Below are 20880 nucleotides of genomic sequence, written 5' to 3' on the forward strand. Positions count from 1 at the left end.
GTCAGCTGCACCCAGGAGTAAACATGTTTACAAAAATTAATATTGGACCGCGCTTAAATGTAAATAGTGTAGTCTATATTTTATTCTAAGTCTATGAATACCACTAATACCACGAATAATATGTAACACATTTGTTTCACGCATTAACCTGTAACAATACTGGTAGGTACGTGCACAGATTTTTTCCTAGGTAACTTAAAAGTCGTTAAAAAGTCTAATTATATTTAAAGAAGATATAATTCCAACAAATTACATTATAAGGCCAATAATGCAAGTAATACCATTAAAATTTTTAGCGTTTTTTAACTTGTGTAATATAGTTCTTTAACGAATTAACCTGTAACAATAGTGGTAGGTACGCGCACAGATTTTTTCGCTAGGTAACTTATTAAGTCGTTAAACAGGCCTATAAAAGCTATAACAACATAGGTAACTAATATTTATAATTTAATTCGAGTTTTAATCTCAAATAATAAATATTTTTACTGGTGTATTTCTTAAGTGTTCATTATTAAAAGTAGATATTCTTCAAGTTATGCGAAGTAATAAGTAATGTTTCCATTGTTTCCGGTGAGACCGCGTATATGTCACCGGATTCTAGTTAGTATAAAGACTTTTTCTATAGAAAGAGTTTTTTTCTATATTTTCCTTTCAAAATAAGACTAATTTCTTCTTATTCTTTTAAATATTACAGTGTTTCTTTTTCCTAAAATGTTATACTTAATTTTCGCTTAAAATTAAAAAATCACCAAATGGAGGAAAATATACGTTATTGAATAAAGTTTATACAAATCACTTTACCATAACAAAAAAGTAAAAACATGTCATGGCGGAAGATATTCAGGTGGCATTTCATATTTATCTATTAAAATCGAGATTAAAATAATAAACTTGCGTAACATGTTATACACGAGATAGAAAGTTTCAGAATCGATTAATACGCAATACGCTACGCAGTCAACTTATTCCTATGCGCGGATGAGCGTCTTCAAGACTCTTCCTTCGGCCAGGGTCACGACGCCGCCGAAGAGGAATCGGCCTACGTTTGGCTAAACAGGCTGGACACATATACTCTATATATATAGAGAGTACGATATTGGCGAGTCTGAATATTTATAAAAATTTGCAAAGTAAAATATGTTGGAAAAATAATTAATCCATACATATATAAAAGCTCAAAGGTTTTTTTTGTTGCATCCATCCCACCGAAACCGCTTTACTAATCTTGATGATTCTTTTTTTTAAATGAAAGGTATATAATGTGTAGATTTGTTATGAAGTATTTTTATAGTGCTTAATTGCTATTTTTTGTGTAAAACGACTAAATACTAAAACATACCTGAAAAACACCTACACACAATACCTCCAGAAATAAATTATTTGTCATTGTCAGTGGTGTGTCAGTTAGATTAAATATTACCTTTTTAGATATTTTAGAGTGAGTTCATGTCGCCAGTTTTAGATACATAAATATTAGCACAAAGGTTCGTTTAAACGACATTAGTGAATTAGCTACACAAAGCGATTTTAGGAAATTCATCCTCTTAGAGAGTAAAATTATCTCGGAACAGTTTGTTGTATGAAAATTCCTTACTATTTGGTCTAGAAGAATGAAATCCTACAAAAAGAATTAAAAGAAATTTTTGAAATTCATCAACCAAATGGGTAAAGTTAGTAAAAATTTATATAAAACTTGGTGACCTCTGGATCATACAAATAAAAATTGGCACAAAGGTAAAGCGAATTTATGAAATTTATACCCTTAGGGAGTAGAATAGGGAATGAAAGTTTGCTGTACGAAAATGCAATACTATAACATTATAAACCAGACAGTATAAAATTTTATACAAGGGTTTATTTAGTGACATCATAACGAAATATATCTTCCTCAATTATCCTTCAAAGAATGAAAAATAACCTATAAAGAGAGTATTAGTGCTCTTAATAAATAAAAAAAAAGATGAAAAATAAAAAACATCTATGCTCACTAGCTCTCTATAAAGAAGTAAAAAATCATTTAAATCAATGCATGAACGATTCGAGGTGTAACGCGAACGTAGTTGCGAGAAAAAGCTAGTAATTTATTAAATTATTTTATTTAACTCATTAATTTTCATTGAAAAGGAATTTTTGTAATTCGCCACTATATTAGTTAAAAACTAAGAAACTCGATTTTAAGTTTTGCGATTTTGACTTTTTAATACTTTTTACAAATACTATATACTTTTTACAAAATCTGAACACATTTTAAAAGACAAAAAGTTTTTGATAATATTTGTGTAGATTGACTAAGTTGATTGAACTGATTGAAGTTGTATAACATAAATTTCTTCGACCAGTCTACCTGGTGGTCTGCAGCATCGCATTGTGGTGCAAACGTGGACCTGTTAATCTGTGACGTGACGCACAACAGCCAAGAAAAACAGAAGCGTGGCTAAGAATTTAGTAATTTAAAAAAAAGTCTTTTAGATACAGTAGTAGGTATTAAAAAGTTTTGTGTTTAAATGGGGTTTGCCTTTAACAGTTAAAAAATTATATCGTAAAGTGTAACTTTCCGTAAGAATTCTTTATCTGTCATTGATCATGATCTGTCATCATGTTAACCTGATGTTTTGTATGTTATTTTGTTTTTTCGAGGTTTTTTGCTTGCTTGTTTTACGGATAGGTGCGATCGCATAATTATTATTGATAATGTTTTATTTAATTTTAACATTACTACTTTTTCAGTGAATCTTTAAATCTGTTGTTTTTTGTTAAGTTCGTTATTTAAACATATGTATGTAATATACTCATATTAACACTAATCATATTTTTACGTTTTTATTCATCATTTTCAATGCCACCCCGGTTGCATCTTTGTAAAGGACTGTGAATTTTTTCACTGAAATTTCGACATTGAAAAAATTGTTGGTTACAACCGAGGAGCCATTCAATCATTATTTAATTATTACATTAATGTTTACTAAGCAATATTAACCAAAATAAATTTGACTTATTTATATTACTAACTTTACTAATTTTTGTAAATCAGTTCAATTTTTCATGTTTCAAATTGCACACCAAGTTATTGATTGGGTTCAGTTTTTAACACATACACACACACAAAACAGTTTTAAAACACAACAACAAAACAAACAGCAAAAATTAACAAGTTAAATCAACAAAAACCATTAACAAACAACAATAAATAATCAACAACTTTACAGTTTTTACACGGTTAGGCCGAAGCAGCCGAATATTAATATTAGCATAAAGGAAGACGAAGCGAACTGCCCAAAAACTCATTCACATAGGTCGCCGATAAAAAATTTCAGGGCGGGGAACTTACATGCTGCTGCTAGGCTGACGTCACGTTACCATGGAAACCGTGCAGCCGTTCGGCTCACAAATGTTTTCTCTTTACTTGTGGCTTCGTGGAAACGTAGGCGCGTGCTGGCCAATAATGCTACTTTTTCGGCCGGAATTAACGATGCGGTGGACCTATTATGCAGAGGTCCGGAAAAAAAATAATTTATGAAAAATTACCATTTTATTATTTAGATACATGTAAATATATTAAACTAAATTAATATTTTAAGCAGTAGATTTTTCTTTAATTTGAGTATTTTTTTCGGTGAAGTGCCCGTTTACCTACTGCACCTGACGAGCCGCGACTGATTGTCACTCCCGGTAGTCTCTTGACGCCGTTTTTTTTCGATCATATGGTATAATCGATAAGGGATTAAATGCATTAATAAATTAGATAGATAAAAATCTCCCGAGTTATGGAATATTCCTCCGATATTTATCCACAATATATTCCTAGTACAATTTCTAATTTACCGATGGAGACGGTTCTACTGGTTCACAGCTACTGAAAAAGCTAGACCTTTTTACTGCTAATGTTTATACAGGCAGTCCTCGTACTTACGGCAGGTTAGGTTCTTCAAAACAGCGCCTTAAGGGTGCAGCCACACTATCCTAAAAACGGCGTATCGGCGTAACGGCGTAATGACCTTGAATAGATTTCCAGTAATTCTATTGGCTGAAACATTCATCTGTCAGAAATTTTATATGTCAAATTCATCTGTCAAAAATTTCAGCCAATAGAATTACTGGAAATCTATTCAAGGTCATTACGCCGTTACGCCGATACGCCGTTTTTAGGATAGTGTGGCTGCACCCTAAGTCGAAACGACGTAAGTCGAATCTTATTTTGTCATAAGATTCTATAGAAAATGGAGAAGTTAGTAAGATAAAAATACAATAAAACAAAGAGATGTGCGTTTGTATATATTAATATTATTGTAATATTATTGTATTTTGAAATAATTGAGGTATGAGAAACAGTTTATTGTATATGTAGTTAAACTTATAATAATACAAGAATAAGAAAAAACGGAAAACACAAAAAAAGAAAAAAATAAAAAACGAATTATATTTTAGAAAGTATTATTTTATGAAAAACATAATTAGAATATTTTTAGTCCCGCTTTTTTACTATCTAATCAAAAAAGGTATTTTTAACTATCCATAATAGTAAATATAATACATAAATATGGCAACTACAGAAATACCATAGAGTAAAGTAGATATATTTATAAAGTATATATTTATTTTTTTGGTTGGCACTTTTACTGTAGGTGTCGTCAAAAGTCTTAATAGTTGCTAATTAAGTAATGATCAACACTGTCCCGCTTTTTCATTATGAGGATCTGTCAACCCTGCTTGTATGCTGCTAAAATTTTATTGTTTATGTCCAAACTTCTTTCAAAATTTGGATTGTCTTTTTCAAAAAATGACGTAACTCGAAACAGTGGGACGTAACTTTGAGGAACAACAACTTTGACGTAACACGAAACGACGTAAATCGAGGACTGCCTGTATTATATTCTGGGCCGATATGGGAGACTATTATTATTAGTGTTGTCAAAGCCGTATGTAGCCGGAGTGCTTTACCGTTGTACAAATTACTTTTTTAAGGACCAAATTTTGTAAATAAGTAATTCAATAACGGTTTAGCGGAACAGTTTCAATGTGGATAGGTAACCCGTTGTACTCCAATATCTACTTTAAACTAATAAAAAAAACTATTATTTAAACTAATATTTTATCTACTTTGTACTCTTTTTTTAAGTTTTTACTTTAAAAATTTCCATTAAAATATTTTTCCAAAAAAATTAATTTTAAAATTTGCGTGGGATTTCCTATACTAGGTCGGCATTTCTGGCTTAAGAGTCTATTACGCTGAACTGTTCGGGTCGCTTTCAGGGGTCGGGTAAAGCGTGATTGTGGCTTGGAAGGAAATATACAGGGTGTTTCAAAAAACATGTGTCATCTCTCGTTGGGAGATTCCTCACGTAAAAATAAGATTTATTTTTAATATCAACATAGGTCCGATTCTGCTTTGCTACAGAGTAAAATCTTAATATTTTTTCGATTTATTATAATTTCCTTCGAAGTACTTTTAGCGTTTCGAATGAAATTTTGAAGGTAAAAGTTGCTATAAATGCGACATAGTTTAAACTAAAAAAATTGTCGACATATTCCCCAGGGACGTGCATATGGGTAATCACTGGAATATTATTCTAAAAAAAGCATGTACAGGGTGGGTCAAATTCGACGCTTTTAAATGGAAACATCCTTTTCTATTGGAGATAGACAAAAACTAATATCGGTATCTGGAGCTCAATTTTTGTCAAAAACATGATGGTGAAAACCGCACATCAATATCTGTTACCGTTTCGGAGTTACGGGGTGTTTTTCAAAAATATGCATTTTTAATAAATCGCTGTAACTTTTTTGCTATGGAAAATTTTCTATTTTTATGAAAACATTTCCAAAGTACCTTTTTACGTAGAATTTAATGGTTTAAGTATAATTTTTTTAAAATTAATAATTTAAGAATTATCAACAGAAAATTTGATTTTTTATATGGGACACCCTGCATATTTTTAGTTTATTGAAAAGAATTTAAAATTACCTTTCCAAAAATATAACACGCTTTAAATAAGTAGGCTTTGAACGGCACCGGCTATAATGCAAAAAATTCAAGCTGTGAGTATCAATCAAAACGAAAATAATATTTGTTATGAGAGATGCAGAATTTTATAACAATTTAAAATATATTTAACCAACATCAACACATTTAAACTATATCTAATAACAATAAAAATAAATTGCAAACCAATACATGAGATTTTGCTACAGGTGTTCGACATATTAACCGTCTTCTGTTAGGGACAGACGGGGCAGTTTTTGAACATTTCTCGCGGAATTCATTAACTCAGTTGGGGTGAAAGATACTCTCTCATAACTGCTAAGTATTTCTAATTCTTGTCTAGATTATACGGAATAAGGAACCTTTATTCTTCCGCAAATATATCCATAGGATTAGATTCATGGGCACTAAGTCAGGCGGCCTCGACGGCCAACGGCTGGGATCTTGGTTAGCTATTCAATTATTCTTGAAATTGGCTGCAAAAATTTGCTGATAACTTCAGCGTTCAGAGGCGGTGCATCGTCTTGCTGGAAAAATATGTTTTCGAGTTCCATTAAGGGCATATCATCAATAAGGGGTCCAAAGCCTACTATAGTTAAAAGTGGCGAACTTTTAAAAATTCTGTATTTCGAAGGGGATTATAACAAAATATCAAGTGTGCTATATTTTTGGAAAGGCAATTTTAAATTCTTTACAGTTAATTAAAAATATAGAGGGTGTCCCAAATAAAAAATCAAATTTTCTGTTGATAACTCTTAAATTATTAATTTAAAAAAAAATATACTTAAACCATTAAATTCTACGTAAAAAGGTGCTTTGGAAATGTTTTCATAGAAATACAAAATTTTCCATAGCCAAAAAGTTACAGCGATTTGTTAAAAATGTACATTTTTGAAAAACACCCCGTAACTCCGAAACGGTAACAGATATTGATGTGCGGTTTTCACCATCATGTTTTTGATGAAAATTGAGCTCCAGACACCGATATTAGTTTTCGTCTATCTCCTATAGAAAAGGGCGTTTCCATTTAAAAGCGTCGAATTTGACCCACCCTGTACACCCTGTAGCTACAAAACAAAGCAGAATCGGACCTATGTTGATGAAAATGAAAAATAAATCTTATTTTTACGTGGGGAATCTCCCCGGGACTCGGGGGACACTCTGTATATGTATTTTCCCAATAATTATGTAGTTATAGAAATTGGATTTTATGGGCTACTCAAAAACCACAGATTGCATATATTTACTATTACAAAACATATATTAATGGATACCTTAATCTATAATATTTACTAACAAACTGTCTGTTAAATATAGAAAACCATAATAAATTTGTTGTATAATACATCATTATCATTCACTTCGACAATTATGATGTTGCAAAAATAGTACACACACGAATTTCTTCACATACCCGTAATTCCGTACGCTAAAAAATGTTATTATTCTTGTTGCGGATATAATATCTACTACTAAAGATTTTTAACAGTACGTTAGTTGTTTTTTGCTTCTGGATTACACGTTTTTACATAAGTAGTGTAGTAAATTATATAGGGATAATTTATAGGTAGAATGTTCAGGAGGGGGGTTAATCATCGCGATTTTACATATCTATTGTGTGTTTTCCTTTCTCGAGTTATAACCCATCATACAGTCTCAGGGTTTTGACAAAAACCAGTATCTGAGACGGCTCCACACAGGCCAGCTCTTGACATCAGCCGTGCCAAAGTTTATGGCACGAACGGTTTTCGTCTCGGCGCACTCAGTGATAAGGTGTTCTATCTGGTGTTTCTCGATTTTCCTCTCAGAATCTTCATTCGCCGTTTAGTCTAAGAGCTAGCAACGTTTTCGAGAAAGTATTTTAAGACGTCTGGCTCTTTGATATATCTTTTATTATGCTCTCTGGAACAGCGTGCAGGCCGTCTGGCTGCCGATACACGTTGCGTTTACTACTGCGCATCCAAAGAAGATTTCCTCTATTTTTTACTTAGCGGTTTAAATTCTAGTATTGAATAAAAACCGAGCAAGTCTCCATTAGCTCGGCGCGTAGAGCTTTTGCCTATGAAGCGAAGGGCAGTGGTTCGATTCCGGCTGGGGTTGCAACTTTTTTATTTTTTTTTTCGTTTATATTCTGATAGTAAAGTATTAAATATTTGCTTTTTTATCACCAGAACGGATAGCGTTTATGGGTTTATGATCCGTAGTGTATATAAGCAGAATTTGATACTTTCATTTGTTTTGAAGGATTATTGTGGTAATTAATTATTAGATAGGTTTAGGATGGTCTGGCTGCCGCGCCGGTAGGTGGCGTTCACTACTGCGCATCACATGGATACAGGGTGTCTCATTTTCGTGCGTTTTTTGGGATTTGGGATATCTGGGATTTCCCGTTTATGAGTGGAGATACAATAATGCGTTTTTTTTCACAAAGCATTAAAATGTTAATTTTTATATATTATGTTTAAATCTTTAAAATAAAATTATAAACGAGAAATCCCAAAAAACGCACAAAAATGGGACACCCTGTACATATGTGATGCGCAGTAATGAACGCAACCTACCGGCGCGGCAACCAGACCATCCTAAACCTGCCTAATAATTAATTACCACAATAATCCTTCAAAACAAATGAAAGTATCAAATTCTACTTATACCCACTACAGATCATAAACCCATAAGCGCCATCCGTTTTGGTGATAAAAAAGCAAATATTTAATGCTTTACTATCAGAATATAAACGAAAAAAATAAAAAAGTGGCACCCCCAGCCGGTATCGAACCACTGACCCTTCGCGCCATAGGAGTAAGCTCTACGCGCCGAGCTAATGGAGACTTGCTCGATTTTTATTCAATACTAGAATTTAAAACGCAAGTAAAAAGTAGAGGATCTTCTTTGGATGCGCAGTAGTAAACGCAACGGGTATCGGCAGCCAGACGGGCCGCATGCTGTTCCAGAGAGCATAATAAAAGATATATCAAAGAGCCAGACGTCTTAAAATACTTGTTTTCCCGACGTTGCTAGCTCTCGTACTAGTTGTTTCTCAGTTTCAGCTTACTGAGGTGTTCGTTGAGGAGACAGTGTCCTGTTAGAAACACCGTGATAATCCGAAGGTTGTTCTTACTTAAATCAAGGAAAATCTTTGATTTTTCTCGGTCGGAAGTTCTGAGAAACTTTTTCGAGTGTCTTAGACCGTTGGATGATTCCCATTCCAGGTTACGGTGGGAGTCTTCCAGGTTCTTCAGTCCCGCCTTAAGTTGGTTTCTGGTTGGAAAGCAGAACGGTACTGGTCCAGTTAGTGGAGTGTTTGCCCCTTTTTCTAGCTAGATCTTTTGCTTTTTTATTGCCTTCTATCCCTTGGCGAGCGGGCACCCAGAGTAGGAGGACTTTATTTTCTTTGCTTAATTTGTTCAGCTTCTCTAGGCATTCTTTGACAAATTTCGAATTGATAGTTACCTACTTACTGAGTTGATCGCTTTTCGTGCTGCTTGACTATCATTTAACATGGTTATTTCCTGTTTTGATAGTTCCTATTTAAGGTAAATTGTACGCATCTTTAGATGAAGGATGTTGGGGTAGGTGCTTATTGGTTCGGAGTATTTAATTTTCGGCCTAAATACTCCTATTCCTGTCCGTGCTTTGGTTTTGGAAGCATCAGTTATGGTATGGTCTTATCTAATTCAAAATTCTCTTCCAATATTTTTTATTGCTCAATACTACATGAGGTTTCTCAGAATTGTACATTCTTAGTATGTCATCCACTGGGAGTTGGAGAAGTGGAACTTTCTTTTTGAGGTTGTTCCAAGCCCCTGACCTGAAAATTCTCCCAGTACTGGTTCCGTCAATGACCATTCGAATTATTGTGGCATTGGCATAACTACCGACGAAAATATGCAGTGTTGTTAGGATTAGGATGGCCTCCATTGCTGCTGTTGGGCACCTGTCATGCAGATGCATGCCAGTCTCTGTACTTTGCACAGGTTTTGACTTGTTGTACGTTGCTTTAGTTTTGTGAACCAAGCAACTACTCCATAGGTATAATGGGTCTTATCATGGTATACATACAGCGCAAAATATTAGGGGCGCAGCCCCATCTATTTTCTACCAGTTTTCTGCATGTCATGAGAGCCTTTGTGGCGTTGCTGGCAATGTTCTTAATGCTTTTCCAGAGAAGTTTATTGTCCAGGGTTATTCCTAGATACTTGATGATATCTACTATGAGATACTTTCTGTGATTGCAGTATTTTCTTTTCATTTAGATGGCAAAGTTATATTGTCTGGTCATTCAGGCAAATTTTTAAAACTCATTATACAGTAAAATTATATGGGATAAGGATAGGGTTGCCAACCGTTCTCTATTCCAGAGGACAGTCCTCTTTTTGATCTCACTGTCTTCTTTTGTCTCACATATTGAAAAAGTCCTCTATTTTACATACCAAACTCAAAATCTAAAAAATATTCGTCTATCGCTACAATGCTTTAAAAAATTGTTAATCTGTGTCTTTCGCTACTCCCACTCATTGTGCACTGTATAGAAACATCCACTGTACAGAAATGAAAATGAAGAAAATGAAGAAATATTTATGTACAAAAAATATTTGTGGAAGCGATAAACATGTTTAATTATTTTATATTTACTTACTGTTATTAATTATTTGCTTGTTTTGTGAAAAAAAAAGTTTTGTTGAAAATGGTTTGTTTTATTTTAAAGTTTTCTTTATTTCTGCTCTTTTTTACCTTCGAGTCCTCTATTTTTTATTTTAAAAGTTGGCAACCATAGATAAGGATTGTTCACGGTTTATTTAACATGATTCAATCTCATTTGATCAACTTGAGTTTATAAAATATCATTTTTCTCTATACAAGAAATATTTTTTAAATTTAATGCAAATTTTAAAAGTAATCTCAAACTCATCATTTCATAGTTTCTGAAAAACTCAATTGATTTTAATGTAATACAGGGTGGCGCCTCTCATATGACGCAGAGGCTCGTAACGGCAGTAACAGTTTAAAGAATGTAAAAAATATGTAGGTTAATTTAAAGCATTTTTAAAAATATATTGTCCCAAAAGAGTTCTACAGGGTCTCTCCAAAAAAAGTTGCACATTAAAGGTGATTTTTTTTTGTTGTTTTTTGTAATGACTAACGAAATTCTAATGAAATTGAAATTAACCTCGTATAACCCAATATATGTAGTTAAAATGACCATTGTACTTTAAATCAACTTAAAACTTGACCATAAAAAAGTTATACAGGGTGAGAAAAAATTAATATTGAATATGGTTACTTTTAAAATCATGTTACTTTTGTATTTTAAATGCAACACTCAGTATGTGGTTTCAAGGAACTATTAATTTGATTTATGTTTTACATAAACATACATCCTCTCCATCTTTCTAAAATATTTTCAGCATTATAATGTGTTGCCGCATCATTTGAAAAGTAGTAGCATTTTTCCTATTTTCAATGGAATACCCGGTATATTATTACCTTTTTGGAAACTACTTTCATATCTTATGATTTTTCTATTATATTAACCTATCTCTAATAGTTTTCGAGATAAAAAATAAAACATGTGTAAAATTGACAAAAACATGATCGTGAATAAACATTGGCAAAATCAGGAATTAAACATTTTTAAAGTTCAAATTTGGATTATAAGTTAACGAAAGTCGGTATAGTTGCTAAAGAAACATGGTCTATTGTGAATGATTTGAGAAACAAAGCTTTTCTTCGTCTAGCCAAATCTCTACCTCACCTGAGAACCTTAACGATTACTTTGTAAATATAGCGAGAAACTTAACTAATACCATATGTCCTTCTCATGATCCACTTTCATATCTCTCTAATGATAATGTAAACTTACACAGTTTCTTTTTTTCGCCCGTAGTTGTAGAAGAGCTTCGCAGTACAATTAATACCATCAAAAATAAATCCTCATCTGATGGGACGGACGGGCTAACTTTAAAAATATTTTCGAATCTGCCAGAAAGCTCTCGGAATCACCTAACTACTTTAATAAACATGTCATTCCAAAATGGTATTTTTTCAAAATGTCTTAAGACGGCAATAATCATTCCTCTGCATAAAGGAGGAGACAAAGATGAAGCTTCTAACTATCGCCCAATTGCACTCCTTCCAACGCTATCTAAGATCATAGAAAGGTTGGTTAAAAGAAGGCTGGTATATTTTCTATTTAAGTACAAAATCCTTACAGAATATCAATTTGGATTTCTAAGCAACAAGTCCACAAATGACGCTATGTTTTCCCTCCTTAATAGAGTTTACTCCAGCCTAAATAACCATCATTCTACAGCAACAATTTTCTGTGATTTTTCTAAGGCGTTCGATTGTGTAAATCATAAGATCCTAATTAATAAACGGAGCACTATGGGTTCAGGGGAACATCTCTCGAATGGTTTAAGTCGTATCTGAGCAACAGAAGTCAACTTGTGAGGGTGGATACCACGTTGTCTTCTAGGAAGCCAATAGAATGTGGAGTACCACAAGGCTCAGTACTAGGCCCTATTTTGTTTCTTCTTTTTATTAACGACATTGCTAACATAAACATCAGTGGCAAAATATGTCTTTTTGCGGACGACACTAGCTTCACTTGAAGCAACAAGGACGTCACGGCACTTCATAGGATTATATCAAATGATTTAATCACTATTAAATCTTGGTGCGACTCGAACCTCCTGAGTCTTAACATTTCTAAAACTAAAGCTTTGTCGTATAAAAACTCGCTGCAGCCTTTTGTACTTAACAACACCTCCACTGACGTCGTAAAATCTGTAAAATTCTTAGGGCTTGTTGTAGACAATTCTCTGAAATGGTACATACATATCGAAGCTTTGTCGAAAAAATTGAACTCTGCCTGTTTTGCATTAAGATCTGTTTCTAAGGAGCTTAACTTGTCAGTGGCTAGAACTGTTTATTATGCACTTTTTGAGTCGCACCTCAGGTATGCCCTTCCATTCTGGGGTACGTGTTGTGCGACTCAATTTGACCGAATTTTCAAGGTCCAGAAGAGAGCTGTTCGATATTCACTGGGACTAAACAGCAGAACTCATTGCCAGGACTTTTTTAAAAAATCAAAAATATTGACTCTTCCTTCCTTATTTATATTTGAATCCGTTTGCCTAATACGTAAGCGTGTATACAACTCGAAAAAATGCACAATCACCTGCCATTTGAAATCAAATCCATAATATCATTTTCTTCATTTCGCAAAGCATTGAACTCTTATTTACTAGACAAGGCTTTCTAATATTTTGAAAATTGAATTTGATTGACATTGTAAACATTTATAAATGTTTATTTTAAACAATAATGACAATATTATTTGTATAATGTTTTGTATTATCTTTTGTTTGTTTGTTTGTGTACCTTGTTTGTTTACTTTGTTTGTTTAGTTTACCTTTGTCTACAAATTGAAAAAATTTTTGACAAAAAGGCATTTATTTATTTATTTATATTCGATCTGTCTAATTACAGTGATTGGATATTATGCAAGGAGAGCAAAAATATTATTTATTTCCGTTTGTTATAGAATTCTTCAAATCTTTGTTATTTTAAAATCAACCATATCTATGTATATTATTTAAAAATCAAAAGACTACTAATATTGCTTTTCAACGATATATCATGTTCCTATACCTAAACCTTCCAGTTTCTTAAGTAGAGCTATTGAAAAATTAATATATAATAATAGCTCCCGTATGAAAAATTAATAATTCTATAATTATAATCTCATTTCAAGAATTTTGTTAGTATGACAATTTTAGAAATTTAGCAAATAAACTCTAAAGGTGCGTATTCACTAGAGAATTTTGCTCCGAACGAACCAAACGAGCCGAGGGCGCAGAGCCGAATTCGGCAAGTGAATACGTGTTCGCGAGCAAAATTTTACCGAAACGAGCGCGCCAAACATTTTCGCCGGCTTGTCGGTACATGCATTTTGCTCAAAGGGGATGCGTTGTTCAGTGGGTACGGAGGTTCGTTGCGTTCATGGTGTTCGTCCTATTCGGAGCATTCGCGGCTAAAAATTTTCATTGTTTTGATTTTTCTTTGCTCAAACGAAATGGAGTGAAATAGAGAAAAGTGCCTTCAGTTAATAGACATTTATGAACAATATCCAGGGCCGAAGGATGGATTATACTATAATAAAGTTAAGAAGTTTGATGCTTGGAGGCAGATAGATGAGATCATGGGATGTGCTTCTGGAGAAGCAAAGAAAAAAATGAAAGTCTTCTGGCAAGTTTCAGAAGGGAGAAGGCGAAAGGAAAAAAATCTATTGGAACGGGAAAAGGTACATTTACATAAATTATAACGAATATAATAATAAAGCTTGTTTTTTTGGAAAGATTAGGCAAATGTCACATGATTTCTAATCTAGCTGTAAAGAAGCAATAACGTGAAAAATGTCAAATTTTTATTAAAAAAAACAGGCTTTACAGCTTGTTTTTTATTCACATGGAAAATTTTGGCATGGGTCAAATTTTTAAATATTAGCGACTGAACCATTGCATTTTCGGGTACAATAATGATGCTAATTTGTTCTAACTCAGGTAAGCATATAAAATTAATGAAAGTACCAAATTACGAATATTGAGAAGACAACGAGAAATTAAAATTTTGACACGTGCCAAAATTATCCATTTAAATAAAAAATAGGGTTTAGTAATCGTGCAATTAATTACGGTCACTAAAATATTATACTTTTTTACAGAAAGGTAAAAGTGATAATTTTTGTTAATATGTTGCAAAAAATAAATATACTGAATTAAATACTTACCTTTATTTGATCCTTCAGACCCTCAATCAAAGCTTGCATGTTTCTAAAACTATAACACCAATGCGTTGTTTTGAAACCTTAAATAGATATTATAAACTTGTATATGAGTCTCCGGGTCTCCGGTAGCTAAGAACCGTAAAGTGATAGCTAAGCGATCTTGGCTCTCAGTAGCCTTCCATTTTGACGGCGTAAAAACAAACTTCTCGCTCATAATTTCCTTGATGTTTTCTTCTTTTACCTATTGGTAATGTTTTGTATAACGAAAAAAGCACCAGCAGCGATAATAGCATCTTCCGGGTCCATTAACACACTCGATGCAGAACGGTGACCTAGAGATTCAAAGCGCGAATAAAAATTAAATACAACTGAACGTGGGAACACAGCGAACGCAACAAGCACTCTGAACATGGCGATCTTTTCCTTATTGACTTCGTTCGTGCGCGCTCGGCTCGCTTGGTTCGTTCGGACCAAAATGATCTAGTGAGTACGCACCTTAATAATTAATATTTATAAAGTTTGGATATTTATCATGGTATCGATTTTCTTTAAACGAAATAATTATAATAGAATTATTATCTTTTGTTAAATTTTCTTAAATGGCTTTATTGAAGCAATCAGAAGACTTAGGTATAGGAACATGATATATCGTTGAAAAACAATTTTGAGTTTAGATTTTTTAAATAATATACAAAGACTGGCTTCAATATGCCGAATTTATGATTTAACAAATGTTTTTAACAATATATAGCGATCATGTTTTTGTCAATTTTACACATGTTTAATTTTTTATCTCGAAAATTATTAAAGATAGGTATAGGTTAGTATATAGAAAAATTATGAGATATGAAAGTAGTTTCGAAAAATTTAATAATGTACCGGGTGTTCCATTTAAAGTAATAAAGATATCACTACTTTTAATAATGCTGGAAATAATTTAGACAGGATGGAGCAGGTGCATTTTTCCAAAAATCCAAATTTAAAAAAGATCCCATCACTGGTTCTCCATAAACGTCTAACGTGCCATCGCCATGAATCACCCTATAGGTATAGTTTTAGAGCTCCCAATTGTGGGGTTCGAATTTGAATTACCCTGTAGTAGATTTTACTATAATTTTTGATTATACCTATAGATGTAACATATCATTATATTTACATAGTTGAAATTTCATTTTTTTTCAGATAGAACAATTTTTGTTTGGGACACTAAAGACTTTTCGCAGAAAGATAGAAGATCTTTACGCATTAATGTCGAATATGATCATGCGACTCATGTTAAATGGAGTCCAGATTGCAAGGCGGTTATTGCTCATCGTTTCAACGACAACTGCATTGAGATCTTTAAAATCGAAAAGAAAAAAGATGGATGGATATCTGCTAATAAAGCTTTTACTTTTCCAAAGGTAAGAAAATGTTAAAGAATGATGAATGAATATTGATTTTGTTAAATTTTAAATTCTGATAAAATATTGGGAATTAAATGTGTTTAATTACCTGGTATAAAAAAGGTCCATATTTTGGAAACATTCCTGTGTTTTTTTTTTTGAAAACTGTGGATACGCTCGTTGAAATTGACACTTTATGTCAGCTTGATAATATATCTTCTTACTTTTGTGCTTAGGCGTAAAAGTGCTTACGTACTTCGCCCCCTAGCCACTGACATCACTAACATTCTATTTAATATATCCCATTTCATACCTTCCATCTAATTCCAATATTATTCGGATCTCTTGGTTAATAATCTTCAACAACTAGCTAGTGTCACCTGAAATAGTATAGGGGCTTCCTCCGGACGCAAATCTGCCGCTAAACAGATTCGCATTCCAATCGAATAGATTAATTGGGGTACCTCACTACCCCAACGCCGCATCGTCAATCGAGAAGACATTATGGAGACCTCAAACTCTCAAGACCAACTCGAAGGCAGGACGTCACAAAATGTTTTCTTCTTGTGGTCAAACGACCGCGTTGCCTTACAGTCAAACGACTCGCAACTATGATAGTCAAAAGACTCGCAGCCCTCAATTGTCAGCTCTGTGACAAAACACAACACAGCACAACAGCCGGCCGGCCCGTCTACTACTGCCTCGCCGCCGGCAAACTAAACCTCCTCTTACATCACAATTTTACCTGATCACAAATATTTACATCGCTTGCCAATGAATCATATACTGTTTTCATCATATCGACTTTCAAATAGAGTGTTTTAGCATTACTAGCTAAATAAATAGAGAGCTTCCGAAGGAATGCATATTGTTTATTAGAATAGTGAATAAATAAAAGCATTATTATGACGAACTTATTTTCCAAGTTTTACACGATATATATTTTTTAATTTATTTCAATAGTTTACTTTAATAATACTTGCGTTCAAAATAGTAGTTGAACCATTACCAGTAGCATAAGTGAAGAATTTTAAATGACACCCTGTAATGGGTAGATATGAAAACCCTGCATTTTGCTAAGCAATCTCACTTTAGCGTGTCTGCACCAGTAATATACCGGGTACATCTCAAAAGTGGCTCCCCTATAATTTTTTTATTTTTTCAGATAAAAAATCGAGATGTGGTATGTTAGTATATGACGTAAATTGGGATTGATTGACGTATTCAATTGTTTTCGGTCGCTTCCTGTTTAACCGGAAATGACTACGATTTTTGATTCTTAAATGGCACCCTCGGTATTTTGTTACTTTATTCGATAGAAAATGACACTCTGAATAGAATGATGTCGTCGTATCCTTTTTCGGTTTAGGTTTAAAAACCTGATGCACCATCTCTGTATTGGTCGTCCAATACTTCTCCTTCCTGGAGGTTGATATCGTAGCATTTTTGGTGGAATTCTATCATCTGTCATTCTTTCTACCATGTTCCTTTTATTTGTTTTTATATACCCTTACTTTTTTTTCTAATGGTTGTATTTTAGTTCATTTCTTATTGTGTCATTTCTTAGTCATATTTTCTATACTTATTCCTTTTATTTTTCGTAAAAACTAGAATGACATATCATATTATTATGTCAACTTTTGACATTTTCGAATATGGTTTATTTTAAATTACAACATGCCATTCATAATTCATAACGACAATTTGACTGGAAATACCGTGGAAGTGAGTGGTACCAAATTATTCATAAAAAAATTCTTCTCCCAAATATGCCAATCAGCCACCCCTGTTCCATTTGAAAAAATTGAGATATGATTAAAAATACGATTTGGGCATTACTTTTAATCAGCCAGGGCAACACACTAAAAACATTAGACGATCAAACCTATTTTTCCAAGGCTTTTTGATTAAAAATTAGTGTTTTTAACACAGCCATGGCACTCTAGATTGAAATTTAAAATACGATTTTGTTTTAAGCAAAAATGTCAAAAGTTAACATATGATATGTCATTCTATTCAGAGTATCATTTTCTATCGAATAAAGTAAAAAAAATACCGAGGGTGCCATTTAAAAATCAAAAGTTCTAGTCATTTCCGGTGAAACAGGAAGTGGCGGAAAATAACTGAATATGTCAATCAATCCTAACTTAGGTATGTCTTATACTAACATAACAAATCTCGTTTTTTAATGTGAAAAAACAAAAAAGTTATAGGGGTGAGCCACTTTTGGGGCGCACCCGGTATATATTGTCAAGAAAAATGGCGCATCCGCCAGAAATTAAAAATGTATTACTGGTTGCCTGCACAACCGCAACGTATCCGCCAGAAATTAAAAGACTTTTTCAGGCGCCATCTTTTAGTCAAGTCGAGAAGTAAGGGAATCAGACAATAGAATTGTCTGGTATGAAGAAGTACGCTTTCCGAGAATTGGAGAAGTTTCGAGAAGCAGTCAATAGAGTATATAAGCCGGAGCCATCGACAACTGAGACAGTTTTTGAAATTCGAATATACCGCGTGGAAATTGAAAATCGGACAATTTGGTGAAGGAATCTTATAAATAGTTAGTTTGTTGTGTGTTATAAGTTAGTAATTGTGTATAAAGTGAGAAAATAAATTCGTTAAGTATTTTATCGTGAGTTTAAATTAGTGGACCCACGGAATCCGTAACAATTGGTGTCGGAAGTGCGATTCAAGAGGATTTTAAGAGAAAATTAAGTGGATTGGAGGATTTTTAGACCGGATTAGAGTATTTTTATGGTTGGTACAAGGGAACAAGCGAAGAAAATGGAGGAAGTTAGCAAACTATTAGGCGATTTTATGGAGAATATGAGAAGAGAAAAGGCAGAAGAACAAGAGAGGCTGCGAAAAGAAAAAGCAGAAGATCAAGAAAGACTCCGTAAAGAACGAGAAGAAGAGCGAGCCCGACTAGAAAAAGAGAAAGCAGAAGAACAAGAAAGACTCCGTAAAGAACGAGAAGAAGAGCGAGCCCGATTAGAAAGAGAAAAGGAAGAGGAAAAACTACGACGTCAACAAGAACAGGACCGGCTTGAGAAAATTTTCGAAGATTTGAAAGTTCAACGACAACAAGAGAAACAAGAAGAACAGGACCGGCTTGAGAAAATACTGGGTAATTTGGAAATTCGTTTGGAGGAGCGACGTCAAAAAGAAAGACAAGAAGAACAGGACCGTATTCAGAAAATTTTAGAAAATCAAGGAATTAGACAAGAACGGTTGGAGAAAATTGTTGAAGATTTAGAAGTGCGTCGCCAGAAAGAAAAATTTGAAGATCAGGACCGTCTTAAGAAAACTTTGGAAAATCAGGAATTTCGACTACAGAAGAATTTTGAAGACCTGGAAAAACGACAGGAGAACCATTTCCAAGAAGTTGTAGAAGATCTGGAGGAACGCCTTCAGCAGAAAATAGAAAAATTGGAGATGGACCTACAGAAGACCAAGGTACAAGTAAGGACACCTGGCGTTCATGGAACTGCGAACCTCAAGGCCCCGACCTACGATGGACAAACCACCTGGACGATGTACCACCGCCAGTTTGAAGCAGCGGCTGCTGCCAATGGATGGACTGACCAGGAGAAAGCAGCGGCACTCGTCATCGCGCTGCGTGGCCCTGCCCTGGAATTGCTACAAACTATTCCTGCAGCCCAACAGCAGGAATACGAAACATTGGTTGCTGCACTGGACAGAAGATATGGCGACCAACATCGACGCCAACTTTACCAGGCCCAGATCAAGACACGCCTGCAGAGGTCCGGAGAGAGTCTGCAGGAATTTGAAGCAGACTTACGTCGGCTGGTACACCTGGCATATCCAGAAGCACCGGAAGGATTTAGGGAGGAACTCGCTGCTCAGTGCTTTATCAGCGGACTGAAGGACAACGAATTGCAGAGGGCGCTGCAAATATCCCGATTTTCTACCAGCAGCGAAGCACTGGTCAGGGCGCTGGAAATTGAAGCTGCCTTTAGCGCCATCCCTAGACCAAAGATAAGATCGGTAACGGTCGAGGAACAGCCCGGAAGTTCTCACATACGTTTGGAGGAGATGTTTAGTAAACTATGTGAGTTACTAGTGAACAAGAGTAGCAACAACACCCAGACAGAGAACCATAGAAGATCCCAGGACATAAGGTGCTTTAGATGTGGCAGGAATGGCCACATTAAACAGGATTGCCGCGTTCAAATGCGTCCCGTTCACCATCCAGAGAACGTAGGCACCAGGAAAACTAAAATCAGTCAATACTAAGGGGCGAGTATTGACTGGGGAGAACAGAGCCCCCAGGATTTTTTCCATTAGGAGTCTGGGAAGAACCGCTGACAGTTTAGTGATCGACGGGAAGGTCAATGGTAGGAGAATCCGAATGACAGTGGACACTGGCGCTATGGTATCGTTGGTGCGGGCTAACTCAGTGCAAGGATTGAAGCTGATGCCTCTGGGAAGAAGAGTGTGTTTACGTACAGTTACGGGGGAAATGGCCGTTGTACGGGGAGAGGCTATCGTCGAACTGAAGTTAGGAAATTTGAAGTTTCAGCATAGCGTCTTAGTGGCAGATATTGAAGATGACTTCATCTTGGGCATGGATGTGATTCGTCAACATGGATTTTCGTTCGATCACCAGAGAAATATCTTAAATATTGGAAATGAAGAGTTCATGTTATCTCCAGACGAGGGACCAGGCAGAATGGATGTAAGATCAGCGGAAACTGTGGTGA

At 34.4% G+C, this 20880-nt stretch overlaps 1 protein-coding gene across 1 annotated transcript in view; it reads left to right on the forward strand.

The window, feature by feature from the left end:
* LOC115874943 (transducin beta-like protein 2) overlaps positions 1-20880 on the forward strand; it is a 173825-nt gene that overhangs the window by 138822 nt on the left and 14123 nt on the right. The window contains exon 4 of the mRNA XM_030890254.1: positions 15954-16174. Within this exon, the coding sequence (XP_030746114.1) occupies positions 15954-16174 (221 nt within the window). The remainder of the gene's footprint in view (positions 1-15953; positions 16175-20880) is intronic.

This window comes from Sitophilus oryzae, unplaced genomic scaffold (assembly GCF_002938485.1).
Source record: "Sitophilus oryzae breed Bouriz unplaced genomic scaffold, Soryzae_2.0 scaffold_1307_pilon_pilon, whole genome shotgun sequence".
In the NCBI taxonomy this organism is placed as follows: domain Eukaryota; kingdom Metazoa; phylum Arthropoda; class Insecta; order Coleoptera; family Curculionidae; genus Sitophilus; species Sitophilus oryzae.